Genomic DNA, 24,263 nt, shown 5'->3' on the forward strand with positions numbered 1-24,263 from the left:
CTGGGCGGTGTCTTATCCTTGCAGGCGCAGCCCTGGTAGAAAAATCAGCCTGCATGCGCAGCTCTAAAGTAGCACCGGCAGACCCAGATCCTTTCCCCGGACTGCTTTTCTGCTCATTGATTCTGCACAACCCTCCTGCCTTTCCCAAAAGCTCAGCGAAATGCACACTGCGCATGCGTACTTGTCTCACTGCCCCGCCACCCCCGGCCTCCTCCTAGAGCCTCGCCTCTTCCCTCTCCCTCCGCTGTCACGTGACTAGCCGCAAAGGCTGCCGGGAGCAGGCTGACCCGGTTGTCTGGGCTCTCCGGATTCAATATGGCGGGTCTGGGCGGTCACTGAGGGGCTTGGCGGGGCGGCGGGTGTCAGCGCGGGCAGCCCAACTCTGCGCTCGTCTGCGGCGGGGATTCGGCCTCAGCGCTCGAGGCGGGAAGCGTTTCCAGGAGGAAAGGAGCGGGCTAAGCCGGCCGGAGGGGGCCGGCCCATCGCTTGGGCTCGGCGCGGCGGGCCGCCCTGTCAGTCGGCCGGAGCGATGGCCCAGCGAGTGCAGTCGGCGCAGGAGTTCCTCCAGGACTCGTTCGTGCCGTTGGTGGCCGCGCTGTGCAGCGAGGAGGCGGAGAAGGTCACCCGCAAGAACAACCTGGGCTTCTGCGAGCTCATAAAGCCTTTCTGTCGCCTCACTTCGGAAGGTCGGTGTCACCTGGCGGGAGCGGAACTGGGTTGTTTACATGGTGGGAGGGGAAGGGAGAGCCGCCTCCGGAGCACCCCTGCCGCCGCCGCCCCGTCCCTTCCGGGTGTGGGTGCTGCGAGGCAGCTGGGCGGGGGCAGTATGTACATCTCCAGAGCCCTCCGAGGCAGGAGCCCCTTTCACTGTGTGGACTTCTCCCTTTGCTGAAGTTCCGACTTCAGGCAGCTGCTTCCCATACAGATCGCTTGCCAAATTCTCCCTTCTGCGAAAGCCAGGAGGGTACTTGTTCACGTGGGTGATGGCATCTTGTTTACTCTGAAGGGGGGAGCATTGGATCCGGCTTATGCTTTCACTCCAGCGGGGCAAATGTCTCTGAAGTGTGATGTCCAGGGGCCTTTGCAGCAACAGGGACAGCAAGTCATTAGGACCCTCGTGGGCAGAATTACGCTCTGCTGATCAATATTTTGGTTGTATTTTGTGAAAGTGGTGTCCTTTACCAATTTTCCACACTTCAGAGGTAAAAGATGACACAGAATGCCCTACAAGTGCTGGCTCAAATTAAACCCTGTTGATGTGAGCCATGCTAGTGGTTATTAACAATGGATGTGTCAGTTGTAGCCTCAGTTATATGTACTGGAGATTGCTCCCTGTGAGACTTAGGCTGATTTGACAAAATGATTATATAATTTTGTTCCAATAGAAATATTACATATGTTTCTCAAACAAACACATAGGTGATGTTTGAAAAAGGAATAAATTACTTTAACTTGGGTGTTACAATCTAGGAAAGCACATTTAACAAAATGCTCACCTTTGCTAAATGAAAATCAGTTAGAAACATCAAGTAATTATTAATTTGTTTTGGTTTGTTTTATACATTATTGCTTTGTATTTATTATGCTATCTGAACATTAAAAACATTAAATACATTTTTAGTTGGTCAAGCAGTGTTTTTATTAAATATGCACATTTTCTGCTGCTGTAAAATGGCATCTATAGATGATGATGATAATAATAATAATAATAATAATAATAATAATAATAATAATAATAATTTATTAGATAGTAATGAAATGGCTCTTGGTGAAAACAACAATTTTCAGAAGAACTGCTTTTGTATTCTTCTTCTTCTTTGCTAATGTATTACTCCAAGTAAGCAGGACATTGCTTAAAGGCACATGAAACAGCAACTTTGTTGAAGTTAAGTAGGCTTGGATCTGGTCAGAGCTTAGATGGGGGACCATCACTGAGCTCAGTGTATTCTGTTATCATGAAAGAAATATAGGATGTGAATGTAACAAATAAATGCCGATACATTTAGGATTAAGCTGTTGGAATTCTAATTGTGCACATGCTAGGCTCGTTTGAAATATACACATATGTGGACAACTTTGCTGCCCCAAAGAAATCATAAGTTCTTTAACCACTCTTCTAGGATAAGTGATGGCCACTTCCTGCCAGCATTTCTGAGTACAGTGGTACCTCGAGTTACATATGCTTCAAGTTACATACGCTTCAGGTTACAGACTCTGCTAACCCAGAAATAGTGCTTCAGGTTAAGAACTTTGCTTCAGGATGAGAACAGAAATCGTGCTCCGGCGGCATGGCAGCAGCAGGAGGCCCCATTAGCTAAAGTGGTGCTTCAGGTTAAGAACAGTTTCAGGTTAAGTACGGACCTCCGGAATGAATTAAGTAGTTAACCTGAGGTACCACTGTACTGTATTTTATACCAGCTTTTGTGAATAAGTACAGTGGGGATATCCCAGCTCCCTCCACAAACAGAAGGAGCCCTTTAGTTGCAGGTGGGGATGACATCCACACCATTATATTTCTCATTTTATAATCACTGTATCGATGCAGTCTTTAATTATGTTTCTTACCTGTGCTGAACCTTCATGGATGGAAACAATAAGTAATTACAATTTGTAGGTAAGGAGTATGTTAAGCAGGGGTGTTGGCATACTGCCTACCAAACTGTATTTTAAGTTGCTCCTTTCATTTGCACCTTGTTTTAATGTGTCCAGAATTGGGAAATGTGAATTAGAGGCAGGCAGTTTTTCAGCTGGAGATCTACCAAGAATTTCTGCAATTCACAGATGTGCTTGTTTGGAAACATAATGAACAGGAATACAAAGTTGAGGGCAATTTCTGTGAATTTGGAAAAGTGTCAGATAGGAGACTAGAAATGGAAGGATGTCAAAGTGACAAGTTTAGTTACAAACTAAGAATATGAATACCAGTTTTTCTTATGATTTATAACTCATCCAAAGGTGTTCAGGACAGGTAAAAACTGCTTAGATATAGTGATTGTAAAATGAGAAATATAATGGCGTAGATCTCACACACACCAAACTGCAACCAAAGGGTTCCTTTTGCTTGTTGAGGGACTTCCACTGTTGGAGGCAGTATGTGCCTGCGTCCTTGTTGCTGGGAATCACAAGTGGGAAGAGTGCTGTTGTACTCAGTTCCCTGCTTTCAGATTTCCCATAGACACATGGTTGGTCACTGTGAGAACAGGATGCTGGAGTAGATGGGCATTCGCATGATCCAGCAGGCTCTTATGTTCTTACTCATTGGAGGCTTCCAGTGGAGTGCAGAGGTTAGTGGCCTCCCCCCCCCCCCAACCCCATTTCCCTTGCAGTCCCTGCATTACTTCTCTGAAGGCTCCTCCAACTCTTTGGAGAAGATTTTCAAGGGGATTCAGGTGGGAGTGAAGAACAGCAAAAATGATTTTCCTTTTCCACTGACAGAGCATCCTATTAGTGGAACTCTTGATCATGAGATGTTGCTGCCATTGCAACCTTCATATGGATCCAAGCCATTATTATAACATATACAATATGTACTGCAAAATAATATACTCATAATAGTTTCCTGCATTAAATTTATCAAAACAGAAGGGCATGTTGTAGATAGGGCTAGGGATATAGGATTCTTTTTAATAGGAGAAGGATGTTTATTAAAGATATTTTGACTGTTTGGTTATCCCTATAAAGTATAGGTTTATTGTAATGGGAATGCCTAAAATAGTATTTACCTTTGGCATTAACTCATTGTTACTAATGAGCTTTTCAAACAGAAAATTTTCCACAAAAAAGAAGCACGAGAAAATTTTCCAGTGCTTGACATCACTGACAGAAATTTCTACTATTGAAAACATAAATCACTTTTAAAAATGACTTGAACACTTCAGAGGGAATGCTGTGCTGACAGCAACAACTGAAATTATGTTTCTTTGGAGACTTCCGGGTTGACGCGATCGGTTTAATGGCGGATTCCCTCCGAGCTCCGGAGGGAATCGGCTCCATCGAGGACGGGTCTTGCCGCGCCGGCGACGCGGGGGCCCTTAGAAACCACAGGTGCGGATACCTGTGGACTTGGTGACTCGGTGGGCACCTTAAGCGCCCTCCTTGACAGTCGAAGAGCCTTTTTAAAGGCTGCGGAGAAGGTCTGAGGAGTGGAGTGGTGCTGAGAGTCGATCGCTACCTCGGTGGAGCGAAGCCGCAAGCCATTGCCGGAGAGCGTCAACTTTCTTCCTGACATTTGGACTGAAACAAACACCCTCGTGAGTAAAACGAAATTTGGATTTTAAAAGAAATTAACTTTTTTAATTTGGCGAACGGGGGGGCTGTGTCAAAAGGAAGTCCGCACCCCCCCCCCTTGCATGCACGATCGGAAGCAAGGAGCGAAAGCCTAAGATCGTTGTCTTTTGGGACTGATAGAAGATTCCATCGATTTGTGAAAATAAGTTTTTTTTTTCTTTATTCTTTTTTGTCTTTTTAAGTTGTGCTGGAGGAAGAGGTGTACTTGGGAAAATTTTTGGGAACCCCCACCCGGGATCCGGGAGTGTTCCGTACTAGCCTAGCCTGAAAGAAAGGGAGTTTGACAGCTGTCATCTGAGTTGTCAAACAGCGGAATCAAGACAAGAACTGTATCTTTATATCTCTCTGATCCAAAGGTGTTACATTTAACCAGAAGTGGCTGGAAAATAAGTAACAACAAGTAATAACAAAGTAATAGACTGTTGGTAAAGGGGAAAAAAATGGCAATCCCCCTAGGGGAGACCAGAGACATTACAATGGCTGCAGGAGGAAAATTACAAGCGGAAATAGAAAGAGCCCTTTTTCTCGTGGGAATTCTACAAGAGCAAGAGATAGTTATGGACAAACAGCTCACGGCTTTGATTTCAAAAACAAGCAACTCTACTGATGGAACTGAGGATTTGACCTTGAAAGATTCTGCAGCTGAACTGGAAAAAGTTTCTTTGAAGTTGGAGGATAAGGAGTCTGGAGGGCAAAAAGTACAGGAACAGGACTTCATGCAGCAAGGGGACAGAGAAGTTTATTGGATTATGGATTTTGAAAAGAGAAAAGTAAAGGAGGAAGACTTTGGACACTACAGATGGGAAGCTGAAATAATGAAGAAATATAACTGGGACTTCCTCCTCTTTTCTGGCATTGGTGAACGTGATTTAAGGGAATATTTGGCAGAACCCCTGCAGCAAGTCCTTTCAACTAGGATTGACTGGAGAGAAGGTGAAGAGACTGTATTGGACATCCCTCGAGACTGGAAGATCAATAAGAAGGATTATCAACAAAACAGGCAGAGAGAGACTCAAATGGTGTTAGAGGCCTCAGATGTGAGGAATCCGGGCTAGGAGTCTTATAAGAGGGCAGATACCTAGGAAGGGACAGATATCCGGACAAGGAGGGAGGGGGAAAATAGAAAGTTTTAAAACTAGTTTATGACCTTTGAGTTTTATAATTTTGACTTATATTTTAACATGAAAATGGGGAAATTTATGGTATAAGAACCTCGATCGATCTTAGAAAAAGAATTTAAGGAATATAAGAAAATGGGATAAATAAGTTGGGCCTAATAAAGGGAATTAAGTTTAAATATAATAAGAAGAGGTTTAAGGAATGAAACAAGAACTTGCTGAATTAAGTTTGAAAATTGGGATGCATGGGCGGGGGTGGGGGGAAGTCAATGAAAGAGGGTTATGAAAGAATCTATTTGTGATTATTTCTCTCTCTTTTTTTTTCCTTTCCTTTTTTCTTTTTCTTCTCTTTTCTCTTTCTTTTTTTCTTTCTTTCTTTTTTCTTTTTTGCTTTGTATTAAAATTTGAAAATCCAATAAAAATTATATTAAAAAAAAAATGAAATTATGTTTCTTTGTGAAGTCCCCCCCCCCCCACATCTGAATACCCTGTCCTTGGTTCCATGTTGAATGCTTCTAGCACTTTCAATAATGTAAAATAGTATAATCCCATGCATGTTTAATCAAAAGTGCACCCTACTAACTCCAGTGGGAGTTACTTCTTAAGAGAGATTGCAGTCTAAAGGAATGTTCTCATTTTGAATATTTTGTGAGGAGATCTTGCTTGTTTTTTCAAAAATTTTGAAGATACTATATGTTTTGATTTTTTTTACAGAAATGTTGTGTATTGAGCATTGCTTCAAAGCAGACTAGTCTAACACAGCTATTTTCTTACTTTAGTGCACATGAGAGATCCCAACAACCAACTTCACATAATCAAAAACTTGAAAATTGCTGTCAACAACATTATTACACAGCCGCCTCAACAAGGAGCCATTCGGAAGCTTCTGAATGATGTTGTGACTGTTAGTCAGCCTGCTGAAGGATTAGTAGCTAATGTGATTACTGCGGGAGATTATGATCTCAACATTAGTGGTATGTAACAAGACATTGAAATGTGTTAAAGATTTTATATTTTGTTTTGTTTTATATTTTCCCAGTGAGAGACATACAGCTTGCAGCTTTGAAAACTTGATATTGCACAGTGATTAGTTACTACAGAAAAATACAATATAATATAACAGGTACTGTTCTGCACACATAGGTAGTTTGGGAATTGTTCAGGATAAAAATACAATACAATACTGCATGTGCAGGAAATGTGGGAATTCTTCAGTTTCGTTGCCTATTGCTATGTTGATAAAATTCCATATATACTGTTGGAGTTGGGGTTTTTTTAAAAGCAGCAGACAGTGTTAGAAATGCTCCTACTTTGATTTCCACTCTCCATTGCTACTTATTTTCAATTTTGGAGTTGTTAATCCCAGCCAAATTTCTTTGAAGGGCAGAGGTACATGTTGTAAGATAAATGGTTGTTGCCCAAAATGTTGAGCTTTATCCTTCCCACCCTGTAACATTTAACCATATACTTAGTGCTGTCATCAAAGTTAGCATTGTCCCACTATTGCTTCTCACCATTACTGCCCTCTCATCAATATTCATCTGGCTCATAGAATGCAGATGGACAAATAAGCAGCTGCAGGCCCCAGCCCCCATCATTTCTCCAAGTGAAGTGGCTGTCAGTAGTGAGGAAGGGTTCTGGTTCTGTGAGAAGCTTGCACCCCATAGATATGAAAGGAGCAACTTGCCTGATTTCTGCCCCTCCCTCCAAAAGGCAGCATAAGCTTTCTGCATACCTATGTGGTATTACCTATGCATACCTATGTGGTATTATGTAATGAGATTCCTCAGTCCACATCACTGACAGTGTCCAGGAAGTGCAGAATGCATTTATGTCAGGCCACAATTTTTTACTGTATGTTAAGAAAGGGGTGAGAACTCTAGGGTAACATACAATTCTGCCCTTAGATATAATTACTTATGGAAAAAGTGTTGAAACCTGTACTACTTTTCTGTAGAAAAGTTGTGCAAGTGGATGTCTACTCTTGTAATGGGATTTCCCCTTCTCCTTGCAGCTCCCTGTGTTTCCCTTTCCCCCAAAATAGACTGGAGCACATTTTTTGGAGGGGATTCTGGAACGGGTGTGGGGAAGGAGAGGAAGGGAAAGTCTTGTTGTTTGAGTGGAAGTTTGTTTGGCTGGTGGATGGTTACCATTGGATGTTGCCCATTAGATCTTACTCCCTTTAGCTAAAAGTTCTCTGCTTTTTGCTTAATGGGAGTAAAAATTGTTTTCTAAAAAACATTATTATATAGTGTCTGGATTAAGGGAGGCGAGGTAAGTGAAGTTTCATAAAACTAAAATATAAACATATTTCTAGAAATGCAACCTTCCTATTCATACTATTTGTAACATGTACGGTAAGTGAAAGCAGATCATAGTTGTTCTTTGTGTGGAGTGAAATCTGTACAAATTAAAATACATCCTATCATTTTTATTACACTTGTATTGCTGTAGCTCTCTGTCTGTGGCTGTTCATATACAACACATCCTCATTCTTTATTTGTACTATGTTGAAATCCAGTTAATGTGTGTAAGTTGCTTTAGATGACTCAAGTTTAGTTCTGTGTATTCACTTGACTGCTGACTAAGTAAAATTATTGAGTTTTTGTTTTTTGCATGGTCAGTATTTTGGTAGTTGAAGACAAAAATCCTGCAAAGGCTGTCTTTAAGGCTGTATTTCTAGAAACACCTAGCTAGAAATTAAGCTCCGTGGAAATAATTTTATTACCTGAACCTTTCTGCTTGAAAATCTCCTGTACATGCATCACTTTTCTAGATTACCCCATGTCTTTATGTAATCATACTGTATGTATAAGCAGCAAATGAAGCATAGAGAAAATTGTTGTTATTTCTTTGTTTATTTATATTGTGTAACCAGTGTGCATGACCTTTCAGAGTATATGAGGACAAGTCTACCCAAGAAACTTTGAATGGAATTCAGTGCTACTGTAATACAATTGTTCTGTCAGCGCAAACATTTCTACTTGCATATGGAACTATATTTCCTCTCCTCTCATGTGCTATTCTGGGGGTTTTCACGATCCTTCAGAGCAGTTTTTTTTGAGGGTGGGAAACCCCATTGTGTTAGTGGAAGTCCTTGCACTGGCTTGTGCTAGTGCATCAGGTTAGCTACAATTGAAAATTTGAAAGTGTAAGCAAGTGTTTTATCACTTTATCTACCAACACTTTATGCCAAAGTCTTCATGGAAAAAGTGTAATTTGAAGGAAAGGAGATGTAACATCATACAGATGTTCTTGGAGGCTGTTGAAGCACATGGAGCAGCATGAGAGAGAAAGGGCAACATGTTCTGAGGCTGCAGGAGACCTTCAGGTGGTAGAAAATGGTGGAGCTTTAGAAGGAAAGAGCATGGGTAGGGCTGTTGGGATATAAAAAAGAATATGTAATGGGGTGTGAGGGTGAACAAGGCCATGAAAAAAAGGACAAGGAACTTGTACTGGATCTAGGAGCGGAGATGTAACCGACATAGGATTTAAGAAGTGTTTTATCTATTTATCTGTTTATTTATTAAATTTATATACAGTGGTGCCCCGCAAGACGAACGCCTCGCAAGACGGAAAACCCGCTAGACGAAAGGGTTTTCCCTTTTGGAGGCGCTTCGCAAAACGAATTTCCCTATGGGCTTCCTTCGCAAGACGAAAGCCCATAGGGAAATCTCCGGGACAGCGGGGAAGCGCAGCGCATCTTCTCCACTGTCCTCGGACCTCCTCTGAAGGCTGGCGGCGGGGCGGAGAGACCTCCTCCCGCCGCCAGCCTTCGTTTCTCCGCTATCCCGGACGGCTTTTGAAGGCAGGCGGGGGGGAGCAAAGACTTTCGCCCCCCGCCGGCCTTCAGAAGAGGTCCAGGACCTCTTCTGAAGGCCGGCGGGGGGCAAAAGTCTTTGCTCCCCCCTGCCTGCCTTCCCGGGGGCCTCCACTGCCGCCCGCCAGCATTTTAAGATCGCCCGGACAGCGGAGAAGTTTTTTAAAATGCTGGCGGGCGGCAGCGGAGGCTTCGCTGCCGCCCGCCAGCATTTTAAAATCGCCCCGGACAGCGGAGAAGTCTCCGCTGTCCCGGGGTTTTTTAAAATGCTGGGGGTGGGAAGAAAAGCCCTTGTCCCCCCCCCCCAGCCTTCAGAAGAGGTCGGGGGACAGACTGTCCCCGGACCTGGTCTGAAGGCGGTTTCCATAGGAACGCATTGATTGATTTTCAATGCATTCCTATGGGAAACCGTGCTTTGCAAGACGAAAAACTCGCAAGAAGAAAAAACTTGCGGAACGAATTAATTTCGTCTTGCGAGGCACCACTGTACCATCTTTTGTCATGATCAGAGCTAATGACATAGGCAGCAGAGTACTAGATAGATATGATGAGACTGAGAGACAATTAAAGTCTAGAGAGGAAAAGATTGCAGCAAACTAGGTCAGGACTAGTCTACTTCGTTTTTGCAGAAGGAAAGGATTATAATTTTTCAGTGTTGCAAGGGGAAAAGCTATGGTTTGAATATGAGGAACAGAGATGATCTAGGCATCAAAATGTGACTGGATGGTAATAATGCCAGTGAGAAAGGAAAGGTTAGAAGAAGTAGGGCTTTGGGGAAAATATGAGGTTTGGTCTTTGAACATAAAAAGTTTGAGGCTATAACAAAGCATTCAATGAGAAATATCAAAGAGGCAGTTGCAGATTGGATTGGAGTGGGGAGGGACAGCTTGCGGGTGGGAGAGAGAGTTGGGTGTTGTCTGCATATAAATAGGACTGATATACATAGAAATTGATGAAATTACCAAAGGACTATGTAGAGCCAGCATTGGGAACTTGGGCCCAATGTATTTCTCCAGGCTCCTTTCTGGCGGTCAGGACTTTACCTATGCTGGATACCCTCACCCCAGCCCTGCTGCTCATTATCTTTGAGTGTTTTTGCCCGGCTGGAATGTGTTCTACAACTGTGATCATGTCTCTTGCTTGCCAAATGGAGAGATGCTTGTGTGTGTGTGAAACCTCTGATTTTGTTTGGAATATAGCCTACTGTAACAGTTTGTTGTTCTTTGGCTTTGGACCCACCACTGGCATGCAGCTTCTGGAAGGCTTGTCGTGATGGAATTTGGCCTTGAGCTTGATTGAGAATGAATAGCAGGGGGCTAAGAACAGATCACGGAGGGACCCCAACAGAGGGAGAGAAAGGATCTTTTATTGAAAGTAGGACTCCAGTAAAACCCAGAACTGGAGCACTAATATGTCACTCTCCACTTAGAGGATATGGTGTGAACTACAACTCGTGTTCCTGAGATATTTCTCAGGGGGGGAAAGCTGGTGTGAACAGACTTTTTGAATAGTATGTTTTAAAATACACCCAGTATTTTAAACACTTAAAAAAACCCCAAAAGACATTTTATATGCCCTTTGACATGTCTGAAGTATCCTACTCAGAGTATTAAATATATTTAAAAATGCATGGCCAATGGAAATGCTTTGGACATGTCAAAAGGCATGACTACTGACCATGTGAGATGTTTCATTATTTGTTCCTGAAAAACTCTTGTCTCTTGTTATAGTTAGTTGGGTAATCAGTTGTCTGTGTTAGGTGTATGTCTCGGTTTTGCAAGTACATTATTTTCTGTATTCCAGTTAATTTTTAAAAAAAATATTATTTCATTTTATAATGTATAAAAAACAGAAAAATTGTAGCAGCAGACAAAAATTAAAAGATGCAAAACAAAACTATAAAATTGCACATGAGTTAAAATAACAAAGTCCAAGGAAAGGCTATCAACTTTATCATATCATTAAGTATAGTTTTAGAGTTGCTAGGCTTGTGATGAGTGTATGTGTGTGTTCCCATGACTGATGATACCTGTTGAATGGAGAAAAATATAGTTAATATAGATTGTTAATATTGTTTAGGTAGGTTTTTTTAGTGATTGTGCTGGGATTGTCTTAAAAGTGTGTTCGAAGTGATGTTCTCTGTCTGGCTGATTTTCCCTGCTCCCCCCACCCCCATGAAATGCTATTTTCTCTTTTGAACAATATCTCCATTTAAAGAAGAAGATGAAGACTTAGGGGTGTGTGAATATTTCAATGAGCATAAGTCTTTTTTGTAATAAGCCCCAAAATAAAAATGCTACTTGGGTATTTTTTTCAGTAAGCAACTGTTGTAGATTGATATTGTAAATATCCCATATGTTTAAACCTAGTTATGTTCTTAGTAAGACACAGTTACCCTATAACAAATGCTTGAAATATTCAATGTTACTGAATAAATTCTGTCAAATACACCTGCTTTCTCCGGAGCTTTAAAATATTCAAATTCTGAAGAGAATGAGCATGATGCAGTTCGCTCCAGACAAATTGCTCTTGGTTTTATATTTTTCATGTTTGGTTCTGAAAGTGTCTTATGTCCAGAGACATCAGTGGAAGCTTAAGGGTTTACATGTATCCAGTAGATTTTCACATGCATATGAAGGAGGCTTCCTAAACCTGAACGAAGATGAAATGTATACAAACTACCTGCTTAGTTTAATACTTCCATGTTTTCTCTGTCAGATCTCTCAGTTAAAGCTAGTGTTCCTTGGTACAGTAGTTGGAAAGACACACTGATGGGACTGAACACATCCACGTTTTATTCAGGTATTTTGTGTGACTGGTGTGGGTTTCCTAAATAGTCCTTTCTATTCCTTTGTTATGCAACCCATCCATCTATTCTTACCACCCTACTACACTTTTCTTAGAATAGATTTCATTCCTAGAAATAAATATTGGTGATGGTTGCTGAGATCTTATCTTTTCTTTTAAATCCAATTGTGATTATTCCATAGATCAAAATGAAGAGAAAATCATTCTCTATTGACTTGATTGAGCATGCTGAATTTTAAATTGCTTGACTTTCCAGAAATGCTTGCCTCCTTTTCCTTTTTTAAACAATAACTTTTTTGTGATAATTGAAAATAATAGTAGTGTTCAGATGAGTTGTAAGCTGCTGTTCACTACCCACCATATTTTTCTTAGCTGGGTTGTTGTTAATCATATTTTGTTTTAGGGTCTTGTAGTTTATAGCTTAACAAATGTATAGTTGCTCATTTGTTGCATGGAATTTGGATGTCTTTCACTACAACAGCATTCCTGTTTGTGATATATTGCATTTGCCCAGCACATTATTCCTGGGAAAAGTTAGTTCTTTTCATTGTTAACAAGGCTGTTATGATTAATCTTGAATGTGATTGTGTGATAAACAGAAACTTAATTGACAGTGCTCGAGACATCAGTGGTTACTATTTTCTCCCTTGTCAAACCACTCAGGCTGCAAAGGGGACTTGCATGGAAGGAAGCATTGGTACTGAAACTAAGGGAGAAGTCTGCTGGTTTCCTCTTCCCTAAACTGATTATGTGTTTGGCAATTCCACTCTTTTCTGTCTCAGATGGAGGAAGCAGGCACTAGGAATTTGAATTCATTTTAGACTTTGGTTAGATCCAGAATGTGCAGAGGATTTTTCTCTTTTTTTATATTTCTTGCTATTAGGTCTTCAGTTCTCTCTCTCCCCTTTGTTGAAATCTCTTTGGGAGACATATCTTGGAAATGTATTGGATAATTCACAGTGGGGAAACTCCCTTTAGCAGAGGTCGTAATTTGGCCTATGAGGTATTTTTCTCTATGCTGGGCCAGGTAAAGATGCAACTGCAAAGGAACAATTGGGAGCTTTAAACTGTGCTTCCAATTGTTCCTTGACAAGTGGGGCTTGTATTTAGGTAAAGGTAAAGGAACCCTGATAGTTAAGTTCAGTTGCGAATGACTCTGGGGTTGTGGCTCTCATCTCGCTTTACTGGCCGAGGGAGCCGATGTTTGTCCGCAGACAGCTTTTCCGGGTCATGTGGTCAGCATGACTAGGCCACTTCTGGCGAAACCAGAGCAGCACACGGAAATGCCATTTACCTTCCCGCTGGAGCGGTACCTATTTGTCTACTTGCACTTTTTGGTGTGCTTTCGAACTGCTAGGTTGGCAGGAGCTGGGACTGAGCAACAGGAGTTCACCCCGTCGTGAGGTTTTGAACTGTCGACCTTCTGATCAGCAAGCCCTAGGCCCAGTGGTTTCGACCACAGCACCACCCGTGTCCCTTGGGCTTGTATTTAGCACCTTTTAAATTTGGCACCAAATGCATGTCCACTGGAATTGGTTCCACTTGGACACTCCCAATCAGAGCTCCCAATTAGAACCAGTAGCTACCAAATATGACACTTCAAGGTTAACTTGCTTTTAACTTACCTTTTACCTAGACATGCATAGTGAAAAACAGGCTGTCCTGATCTTCCTTGATGTACAAAAAGTGTTGGATAGTATTTCCTGGGTATTTATGAAATAAATACTAAAAAAATGGAACCAGGTGATGCTTTCTTAAGAAGTATCAATGCTTTATATAAGGAACAAAGGACAAATATTATAGTAAATAATATTATTTCAGAAAAATGCAATATCATGAAAGGAACAAGACAGGGATGTCCGCTCTCCCCGCTATTATGTATTCTTACCCTAGAATTTTTATTGCAAAATATAAGAAATGATGATAAAATTAGTAGAGTAAGAGTGGGCAGACAAAACTCTAAAACAAAACGTAGACAGTATAGTCTTAACTTTGGAACAATCCTTAGAAAGAGTAGTAGAGTTAGTAAAAGAGATAAATGAATTTGGAAAATTGGCGGACTTTAAAATAAACAAAGGTAAAACCAAAATGTTAGTTAAGAACATGGATTATCGCTCTAAAAGGAAATTAGAGGGAATTACCAGCTGGAAAATAGAGAAAAAAGTGAAGTATTTAGGAGTGTGGTTAATGGCAAATAATCATAATATTTACGAGGCCAATTATATGAAGACTTGGAAAGAAATGAAAAAAGACCTAGATATATGGGGCAGAATGCATTTATCTTTAATAGTGAGAATCTCAGTGATAAAAATGAATATCCTCCCAAAAATGTTATTTCTGTTCCAAACGATCTCAATACTTACACTGGGCTGGATTAGGCCCCTGAAAGGACTTTGGGCATGCCTGGTGTAAACTAATGAAAATAATTTAGTAGAGTAATAAAACACAGTTAAAAGGATAGTAGATAGGAAACCATGGAAAGAGTGGAAGGGAAGTTTAACTCAAGATATATGTGATTTAAAGAATCTTGGAAAAATATAGCTATGTTATTATTACTATCATATGTTTATGACCTATATCCATGGTATTTATTTATTTTTATGTATGACTGTAACATAGTATGTGTTGACGATGCGATATAACAGAAAAACAAATAAAAGGACACAAAAACTTGCTTTTAACTTACTTTGATCAATATTTTAACGGGCATTCTTTATTCTACATAAACTGCTTATAAGTTATGGATGATTAAGTGGTATATAAATACGTAAGTAAAATATACCGTATTCAAATTTTGAGATTAGAAACCGCTACAATACCTTTTCTCGAATGAGGAGCAGTATGATGCTTTAGTGATTAACAATATTGCTTTTGAAAGTCATAGGAGGACTTCTTTTTCTGATATTTTGTGTCTTGGATATAAAAAGTGATGATGGTTATGCTGAATGGTACAAAAGTGGTGTTTACGTTCCAGAATTAAAATCTTAAAATACTGGGTTATGCTTTAACAAATGAATTGGGCCTTTACTTGAATGTGAAGTGCCTGTGAGCTTATAATGGTATTTCTAAGAAAACAATGCATTTACAGTCTTAAAAAAAGAAAAAAAGATGAAATCTATACACTGGGTTTACTAGAAGGGAATAGTAGTCTTGGTTACTATACTTGTGGTGGTAACAAATCCTGAAAGGTGTTCATCTAACCACAACCATGACAACAAAACAAATTCCTGTTCTATGTTTTTCAAATTTAGAATTATACTATACCTATAACCAGTTTCATTATGATGAGCGTGTGATTTTAGTAACTTTGAATATACATGACAAGTTGTGACCCTGCTAGACCCATACCTAGCACCTGGGGAAAACAGCCTTGCGGGCCTAATGAGTTCTGCAGCCTGGAGGTTCCCTTTGCCAGTGTTAGATCAATGTATGCTAGCTATATTGCTTCTTGTTTAATATATTTTGATTGTTCTCTGAATAACCTCAGCATTAGATCAGGTTTCTTAAGTGGAGCTTACTTGTAATTTTGAATTGCAAAAAATGATATAACTGATTTTAGAATTTTAACAAAATGTAGGCTGCAATCATATATACACTTGCATTGTAATGCAATTCACCAATCCATTTTACATTTTGTTATTCTGTAGTTTTAAAAAATCAGTGAATCTTGTATTGGGGCCCTGCTGTCACCTCTCCTCCCTAATTCTCTCCTCCCCTTTTTTCTCCCCAGCCATTTCCTCAACTCCTTTGTATGTTACAATGTCTTGCTTAGTCTTAGTTGTTTCTGTTTATTTGAAAACTGAATAAAAATTATGTATACACACTCTTAAGACTACAGACATCAGACTACATCTCATTGAACTCAGTGGAGCTGACTTCTGAGTAACTTACAGATAGGGTTGCTATATTTCAAAAAGTAAAAACCAGGACACTCCAAAATTGTGTTTGTTTTTTTAGCGTGAATTCTGTTTTCGTTCAAATAAATGAAAAATTCCCAAAACCATACTACTGATAAGCTGTAGTTGTAGCAGAGGGGCGAAATCTTTCTGATGTTGCAGTATGCCGTGGGATATATTGTGAACCATATGAATGAAATCTTCATTAGCTTCCCTTTCCTTATGAATTGCAATCGTGAAAATAGTTTCTTCTAATCTTTGTCCAAATCATACTGCAGAAGTGCTCAATAACTAATTACTACTGCTGTTAAGCTTGATAACTTTTTCCAAGACCTCTCCTGCTGGCAGTTAAGTTGTCTACTTTTTTTTTTAATGGCAGAGTAGCTTGTCTCTTCATTTTAAATGTTTCTGTGATATCTTTTTAATTTATTTCAGCTACCACTCCATGGTTTGAGGCTTATCGAGAGAGCTTTCTTCAGTCTATGCCACCATCAGACCATGAATTCCTAAACCATTATGTAGCCTGTATCCTTTGGAACAGAAAGATAAATGTATGTTGTATATAAGATGCTTCTGTCCTACATCTGCTAGTAAAGAAGCTTGTTAAAAAAGTGGGAAACTGCAACAAAGCAATTCTGTTTCCAAAATCTTTATCGGAATTAATTGGGAGTATATGGTGCTTAAGGTCATTTTGTTTGTGTTTGAATTGTTTGATACTGAATTGCTAATAATTGCAGCAAAAACCTGCATTATTCAGAACCTTAAATTACTCGGTTTTTATGTGTTCTTGCTTGTACAGAACCCCTTTGCACCTCCCTTTGAACGAGCCACAATTACACCAGGAAGCCCTTAATTAACTATGGTTTCACATTTCATCTGAAATGGTAAACTGTGGTTTTCAGCTTTGGAACAAGCCAGGATATTAATTCTTGGTTTGAACTTTTGTAATATCCTGGCTTGTTCCGATGCTGATAAACATAATTGGAGGCTTCCTGGTTTAATCACTGCTTGCAATATGAGGATTGTAGCTGGGTGAGGATTCTTGGGTACAGACCAGCTTTTAATACTTTATCAAAGAATAATCTTGCAGTCATTTAGCTAATGGTAGCATAGCAAACAGACTGCAACGAGCCCATCATTTGTACAATATTATTTTTAGACAGTATTTTATCTTCAGTTAGCTGCCACCTGTCTTGCTAAAGATGGATTATTATTATTATTATTATTATTATTATTATTATTATTCACAAGTGACTTACTTGTAGCTTTTCTTTAGATGTAATTTAGGCATAGATTTAAAAGAAGCACTGAAGTTGTTACTGGAACAATACCCAAGCATTAACTAGTTCTTGGTTAACTTGTGAACTTGTGGTTCATCCTTAATGTCAACTAAGGTATGCTCGTGGTGTCATCTAGTGAACCTGAACCTGTGGAACAGTTTTTAAAGCTTTCACAAGAGCAGCATCAGATTCAACATAGTAATGAATACTCTTATCCAAAATGGTTCATTCCAAACACCCTCAAATACTATGTGTTGTTGCATGATGTGAGTTTGGGAGAGGAACAAAGGTGAGTAGGATTGTCTAAGTGGCTTCTCTGACACTTTATAAGATTTCTGAAATGCCGATTTAAAACTTGCTAATGTCTACATAGTTTAAGATAATTCCATTGTTCTCAGTTCTTGAACATACAGGTGTAATTCTTTCTGGTGTACAAAAACTATGTGTCTAATATAACTTGCTGTAACAAGCATAAATCATGTAGGACTATGCCGCTATAAATAACCCAAAAGAGAGAGCTGTATTCTTTTAAAGTAAGTAGGTTAAATCAGATATTTTGGTCATGGAGGATTCCTAGATAAAGTGTGATTCCTCTGGCTCATGTTAAGGAAATTCTTTTAGGGTTTTGTGTTCTAAGTCATACATGTTTTTTCCTTTAGAATAAAATGGTGCTTTTTCAGAAAAATTCATGACCTCTTCCATGAAGCAGTCAGGAGAAATGCAAGTGCTTGATATTGCAAAACACTCTAAAAGTTTGTTATTTAGTACCTTCTGCTACCATTGTGTACAACTGGGATGTGTGCATTTTTTAAATAGGAAATTGGACTTTTCAAATGGTTGTCTGCAGTTAGTCACTAGGACCAGAATTAGCCCGTAACAATATAAAACATAAACTGGTGAAAGAGTTTTTTTGCAAATGTGTTGCTACTCTTAACCTGACTTTACAAGAGTAACCTTAGGAAAGAACTCTGTTCTGTCTTAAAAAAAATAAGTGCTCAGGGTGGGGCGATTTACAAAATGGCATGTGCCAACACAATTTTATGCTGTTTATTGCTGTCCTGGCACTGCAGACATATTACATGGATGCTACATGGAAGCTGACTCCTACAGATATTTCACATTAGAATTGGCTTGAACATAATGGGTTAGATCAGGGGTCAGCAAACTTTTTCAGCAGGGGGCCGGTCCACTGTCCCTCAGACCTTGTGGGGGGCCGGACTATATTTTGAAAATAATAATAATGCAAGAGCACAATGAGCCCCAGTGGCTGCTTACCTGTGTCTTGCAAGCAGCAGGGGCTGGCGGCGGTGGAGGGATGATGAACGGCATGCGAAAGGGCTCTGGAGAGGGGCTGCTTAAAACGGCTGCTGCTTGAGTGCTACTACTGCCGGCACCAACAAAGCCCAGCCCCCTTCCTCTAGGCAGGGTGGGGAGAAGCCAGGAGGAGGGAGGGAGGTGCCGCTGCTGCCGCCATGTGAAGGAGAGGGAAAGAATGTGCATGCTGGCGATCCACGCAGCGATTCCCGGACCGTCCGCAGGCCGGATCCAGAAGGCCGTTGGGCCTGATCCAGCTCGCAGACCTTAGTTTGCCTACCCATGGGTTAGATCTAAGGTAAACATGCACAGTGGAGCTAGCATAAACAACCCTTGTTCTTTATGCACTACATTCCCAAAATCTTCTATCAGTACCATGTTTGCCTCTTCTTAAATGTTCATCTGCCCTCTTCTTTTGTTTTCAAAATCTGTCCTCTTTTGATGTTTTTATTCATGCTGGAAGCTGCCCAGATGGGCAGGGTAATGGCTACGTGAACATGCCAGGAATAAAGGTGAAGTTGCATTACCCGTCAAGAAGGATGATGTTTGAAAATATTCTGCAATATTTTACAATTTTTAGGGCTGATTCAATTTATGAAGAAATGAAACAGAGGTATGGGACTCAGGGGTGCTATTTACTTAAGATAAATTCTCGTGGGTCTAATCGAGGAGCAGACGAACAGATTCCTGATCCCTGGAGCCAGTATCTTCAGAAAAACACTATCCAAACCCAGGTATATTTTTTTACTTAAAACTTTTTCTGTACTATACTGAAGGTTCTCTTCACTCCTTTTGCTGTATGTGAGTCTGTTTATTTCTTTTAATAAATTACCGTATTTTTTGCACCATAACACTCACTTTTTTCCTCCTAGAAAGTAAGAGGAAATGTCTGTGCGTGTCATGGAGCGAATGCCTACAGATGGCGGGGGGAATCTGCTGCAGTCGTGAGCAGAGGATCCATGGTTCCCCTTCCTTCCCTCCTCCGTGGCTCGCTTTGAAACAGCAAAGCGGGAGAAGAGCCGCTGAGTAGGGAGGAGAGAGGGACAGAGAGCCTGCTTGCTTTAAAGGAGCAAAGCGGGAGAGGAGAGGAGCCGCTTACACGAGTGTAAGTGGCTCCTGTCCGGTTGGCTCCTTTAAAGCAAAGTTTTTCAGCAAGCCGGGGAGGAGGGAGAGAAGCAGAGCCTGCTTGCTTCTCCTCTTATACCCCTCTTCTGCATTATTAACAGCATCCTTCTCCACCCACCCCACGCGTGTTCCTTGTCCCTTGAGTGCTTTTCCTTCCCTCCCCACTTAAAACATGGTTACAAAGCACGGATCCACATGGATCCTCAGGATTTTTGCATTGGGCTACCCCAAACTCACATTCAGATCACATGTCTGTGGCCACAGCATGAACCACAAAAATCATACATCCACTGTTTCGTTTAGAATATTTTTTTTCTTGTTTTCCTCCTCTAAAAACTATGTGCGTGTTATGGTCGGGTGCGTGTTATAGAGCGAAAAATACGGTATTTTGTCGCAGTTTTTAAATGTCTGATTGAGAAAGCAAATCCACATACCAGTTGAAGTTTAAAGTTTCAGCTTCTTTTCTTCTTTCTTGGCATTATTTTATAATATGATTGATTTCTGGCTGCTACCTTCCAACACAGCTAGCCCAGGACACTTTGCTGCCTGAGGTGAGTGGAAAAGTGAAAGGCACTTCCCCTTTCAACATACATAAGCTGACTAAACTAGCAGTTTGCCTCATCACCGGTGATGAAGATTCAATGTCCCCTTCTGCCTCTGAAGACTGCAGCTTAACTTAGAGAGTGCAAGGCATACTCTGCAGTAGTATCCAAGCAACATTCTGTTGGAAATAAATTAGTGATTTATAGAAGTGTAAAATATGTTACATTTTCAGAAAGTTGAAACTGTTTTTTGTATGTTTTATCCTGACAGGAACCCTATGAAGATGGCCCATATACAGTAATTTCAAATAAGAATTCTGATCACTTTATACCACTGGATGGGTTAGGTAATGATTCCAAAGGTATATTTCTTTTTATAACAACTTAGTTTAAAAAATAAAAATAAACCAGTGGTTTATCAGAATACTGCAACTGCAGGTCCCATTTTAATCATGCCAGAATGTGCCCTTATTTCATCATGGTATAATAAGGTAACTGCCATCAAAATTGTGTAATATGAGCAGTGTTTTTTCCTTGGGGGATGCAGGGGCATGCATGCCCCTAAACATTTTCTGAATCTAAGTTTGGCCTCATTGAGGGGTAGTATTTCAATATTAGTAGGAAAATGAGCATATCCCTAAACATTTTTTAAGAAAAAAAGCACTGGATAAGAGCTGCAAATCCCCACCTCAAATCTCAGTTCTCCTATGAGCTCTTTTGATGGCCGCCTACAAACTACTAACTCATTGTCTCAGTCCCCTTTTGAAACAATACTAGCAAAATTTGCATAATTATTCTAAGGCTTATTAAGAACATATATGAAGTGGTTTTGAGTTTTCATAAAAGTATCAAGTGCTTATGTAGGGATGCTTGTTCCTTCAGGATTAGCTGAAAAGTATTTGCTGCAGTATCAGTGATGATTCAAGTAGTATCTTGCTCTTCCTACAAACTCCATTACAGTGAAGCTGATTGGTGACTTTCCCCATCCCCTGAAAGTGATCTGATCAGATCAGCTAGTATGACCCTAGCCTTCCACCAAGAGTTTCCCCCTTACAAGTCAGGTGCCGTTAAAAAATAAAATAAAAGCTTGTTGTAGTTGTTAAGCAAACAGTAAAAGACTACAATCATTGGTAAAAGTCTAGCTCCTTTTGAAGTGTTTCTGAAGCTCACTGTATTTGTAGAGATAAGCCCCTGTCTTTCTAAGCTGTGTTCACTAGGCACATGGGAAGTTTATTTGTAGACCTCTCCTAGTTGAAACATAGCCAGCTCATAAGAATGTATTGCAGAGGTGGAGCAAACAAGCAAATATTGTTGTGTTGCATTACAAAAATGCAAAGGAAGTTCAGAAATGCATGCATATTAAAATTAAGCTAAATAGAATTAGTGAATGTCCTGAGATTTTATAGTTACCTCAGGTACTGTAGATCTCACAATTTACCACACCCCCTTAAATATACTCTTTTGCTAAATGTGTTTCATTAACACATAATAAATAATAAATACCAAATACATGACACTTGTTTGCTTCAGTTATTTTGTAGGGCAAACCATGCTTTCATGCTGTTATGGTACGCAGGTGGCGCTGTGGTCTAAACCACTGAGCCTCTTGGGCTTGCCAATCGGAAGGTCGGCAGCTTGAATCTGCATGACGGGGTGAGCTCCCTTTTCTCTGTTCCAGCTCCTGCCAACCTATCAGTTCGAAAGCATACAAGTGTGAGTAGATAAATAGGTACTGCTGTGGCAGGAAGGTAAACAGTGTTTCCATGTGCTCTGGCACTTGTCACGGTCCTCTGTGCACCAGTAGCAGTTTAGTCCTGCTGGCCGTATGACCTGGAAAGCTGTCTGCTGTATGGACAAACACTGACTCCCTCAGCCTGAAAAGTGAGATGAGCGCCACACGCCATAGTCACCTTTGACTGGACTTAACCATCCAGGGGTCATTTACCTTTACCTATCTTTTACCTTTAATGTTGTTATACAGTTCCTAGTTTATATATCTTTGGTATCACCATAGGGTTCTTTGCAGATGGTGCCATTTCAGATTTCTGGTTTTCTTGGAGAGGAGGGGAGCTTAAGAACATGTGAGTAGGAATGTGGGGAAGAGAGTAGGAATGTGACTGCCCTACCTAAATAGTGGTGGTACTTCTGGAGCAGGCATAGGCAAACTCGGCCCTCCAGATGTTTTGGGACCAGAATTCCCATCATCCCTAGCTAACTGGACCAGTGGTCAGGGATGATGGGAATTGTAGTCTCAAAATATCTGGAGGGCCGAGTTTGCCTATGCCTGTTCTGGAGACTATAATAATGTTGGCAATTGTTGGCTGAGTTTGGTCTTGGGTCTCTCTAGTTGTTTGATATTGCATATATATGGGTTTAAAAACCACATTTGTTTATTAGTTAATATTTGATTTGGTGCTTCCCTCAGAGACATTTCACTGGCTCCCAGCTGAGAGCTGGCTTTAGTCTCTTTCCAGTTGTAATTCCAAGTTGTCAGAATTCTAAGTTTATACTTTATCCCTTACTTGGAATCTCCATGTTACCTTCAGATGCCATGTATAGAATTTGCATGTTTCCTTCATGTTGAGGTCATGACAGCTCTGACTTCCTGTGAATCATATTAGGTTGGCCAATGGCTAGGGAGGCTAGTCCAATGAGAGGTAGTGGCTACCTAGATATACCTTTTCATTTTCTATTGTTTTCCTCTTGTAAGTTGGTACATTATTTGTTTGCAAACTTTCATATTATGCACTATAATTTGGCATAACCATTGCAAAATGTCATTAAATAGTATCCATGTAGACTGGGAAAATCTAACATACACTTATATTTTATTTTGCATATTGGTATAATCATTTGATTAAAATACAACTAATCTAATTTGGAATGGAGTAATAGTAGCTGTAAAATATGTTGTATACAGAGGATTGACCACTCTGAATTATAGTAACTTTCAGTACATTTTAGAAAGGTGGGATATCAGTTAACTCATAATCACTTGCTAAAATTCCAATCCCTAGTATCAGAGCTTATTTAAATGGGTAATTGTTTACATATTTTGTTTTTCAGTAGATGGTTTATCAAATAATTTTAAGAGTCATCCACTTCAATTGGATCACACTAGTGAGAGTGGTTGTTTTGATGGCACTGATTATGTGAAACCAAATTCATCCATGCATGAATCGAAGAAGTCAAATACATGGACACCTCATGGCACCTGTTTGACACTCACAGATCATGATCGAATTCGACAGTTCATACAGGAATTTACCTTTAGAGGGCTTTTGCCACATATAGAGAAAACAATCAGGCAACTTAATGACCAGGTAAGTCATTCACCCTCTAAGCCTTTTTGCCTAGCTGATAAATAAACTCAGGAAGATATGCACTTTAATCTGTTTTATCTATAGTAGATGTAACAGACATGTAGTCAACGTCTATGTTTGCTTACAACAAAGTGGTCTGCCTGTTTTCTGGAGTTAATGCCCTCCTGATACTCCCTCCCTCCTTGCCTCAGTTCCAGTCAGGCTGTCTGGAAAAAAGACTGAGCCTTTTCTTCAGAAAAGCCTTGTGTTACTCCTATTGGTCTGGTGGCTCTGGGTGGCGCTTCTGATCTTACCATCATTTGTCATTTTTGCTTTTGGCCTCCAGATGGGATCATCTGTCGCCCTGAGTTATTTTTTGTAGGAACCCAAACCCATCTGACAGAATGTGAATCATTTGCTTTTCCTTCTCCCATCTCAGGGGACCTGTGTCAGGCTTAGAACTACTTTTGGATAATTTTTTTTCACATGCATCAAGGAATCAGGAAGACTGAGGTGGTCAGATACTCTAAAATCACCATCTTGAGACACAGAGGCTGAGCCTTGAAGCTAAATACTACCACCTCTCCCCATATGAACTGACCCAGACCCTGCAATAATAATATTGACACCCTTCTTGGTGTGCCCCCTCCCCAAGGGGTCCAGGGTGTGTGTGACAACACGAGAAACAGCATTTTCTGCGGTGGCTTGCCGTTTGTGGAAGGCTTTCTCCATGGTACCATTTGGGGTTACTTTAAAAAAAAGGAATTAGTG

The 24,263-nt window shown here is 40.4% G+C and overlaps 1 protein-coding gene across 12 annotated transcripts in view; it reads left to right on the forward strand.

The window, feature by feature from the left end:
• The first annotated feature begins 279 nt into the window (after positions 1–279).
• Positions 280–24,263, forward strand: part of TRAPPC8 (trafficking protein particle complex subunit 8) — a 52,508-nt gene continuing 28,524 nt past the window's right edge. For 2 of the 12 annotated variants that reach the window (XM_077933072.1, XM_077933073.1), the window contains exons 1-8: positions 280–686; positions 6,185–6,379; positions 11,944–12,027; positions 16,365–16,454; positions 17,324–17,498; positions 19,104–19,257; positions 20,462–20,552; positions 23,257–23,513. In XM_077933072.1, the coding sequence (XP_077789198.1) occupies positions 530–686; positions 6,185–6,379; positions 11,944–12,027; positions 16,365–16,454; positions 17,324–17,498; positions 19,104–19,257; positions 20,462–20,552; positions 23,257–23,513 (1,203 nt within the window). In that variant the 5' untranslated portion in view covers positions 280–529. The remainder of the gene's footprint in view (positions 687–6,184; positions 6,380–11,943; positions 12,028–16,364; positions 16,455–17,323; positions 17,499–19,103; positions 19,258–20,461; positions 20,553–23,256; positions 23,514–24,263) is intronic. The other 10 variants (XM_028737084.2, XM_028737085.2, XM_028737086.2 and 7 more) reach the window with 7 other exon arrangements.

This window comes from Podarcis muralis, chromosome 8, assembly GCF_964188315.1.
Source record: "Podarcis muralis chromosome 8, rPodMur119.hap1.1, whole genome shotgun sequence".
In the NCBI taxonomy this organism is placed as follows: Eukaryota; Metazoa; Chordata; class Lepidosauria; order Squamata; family Lacertidae; genus Podarcis; species Podarcis muralis.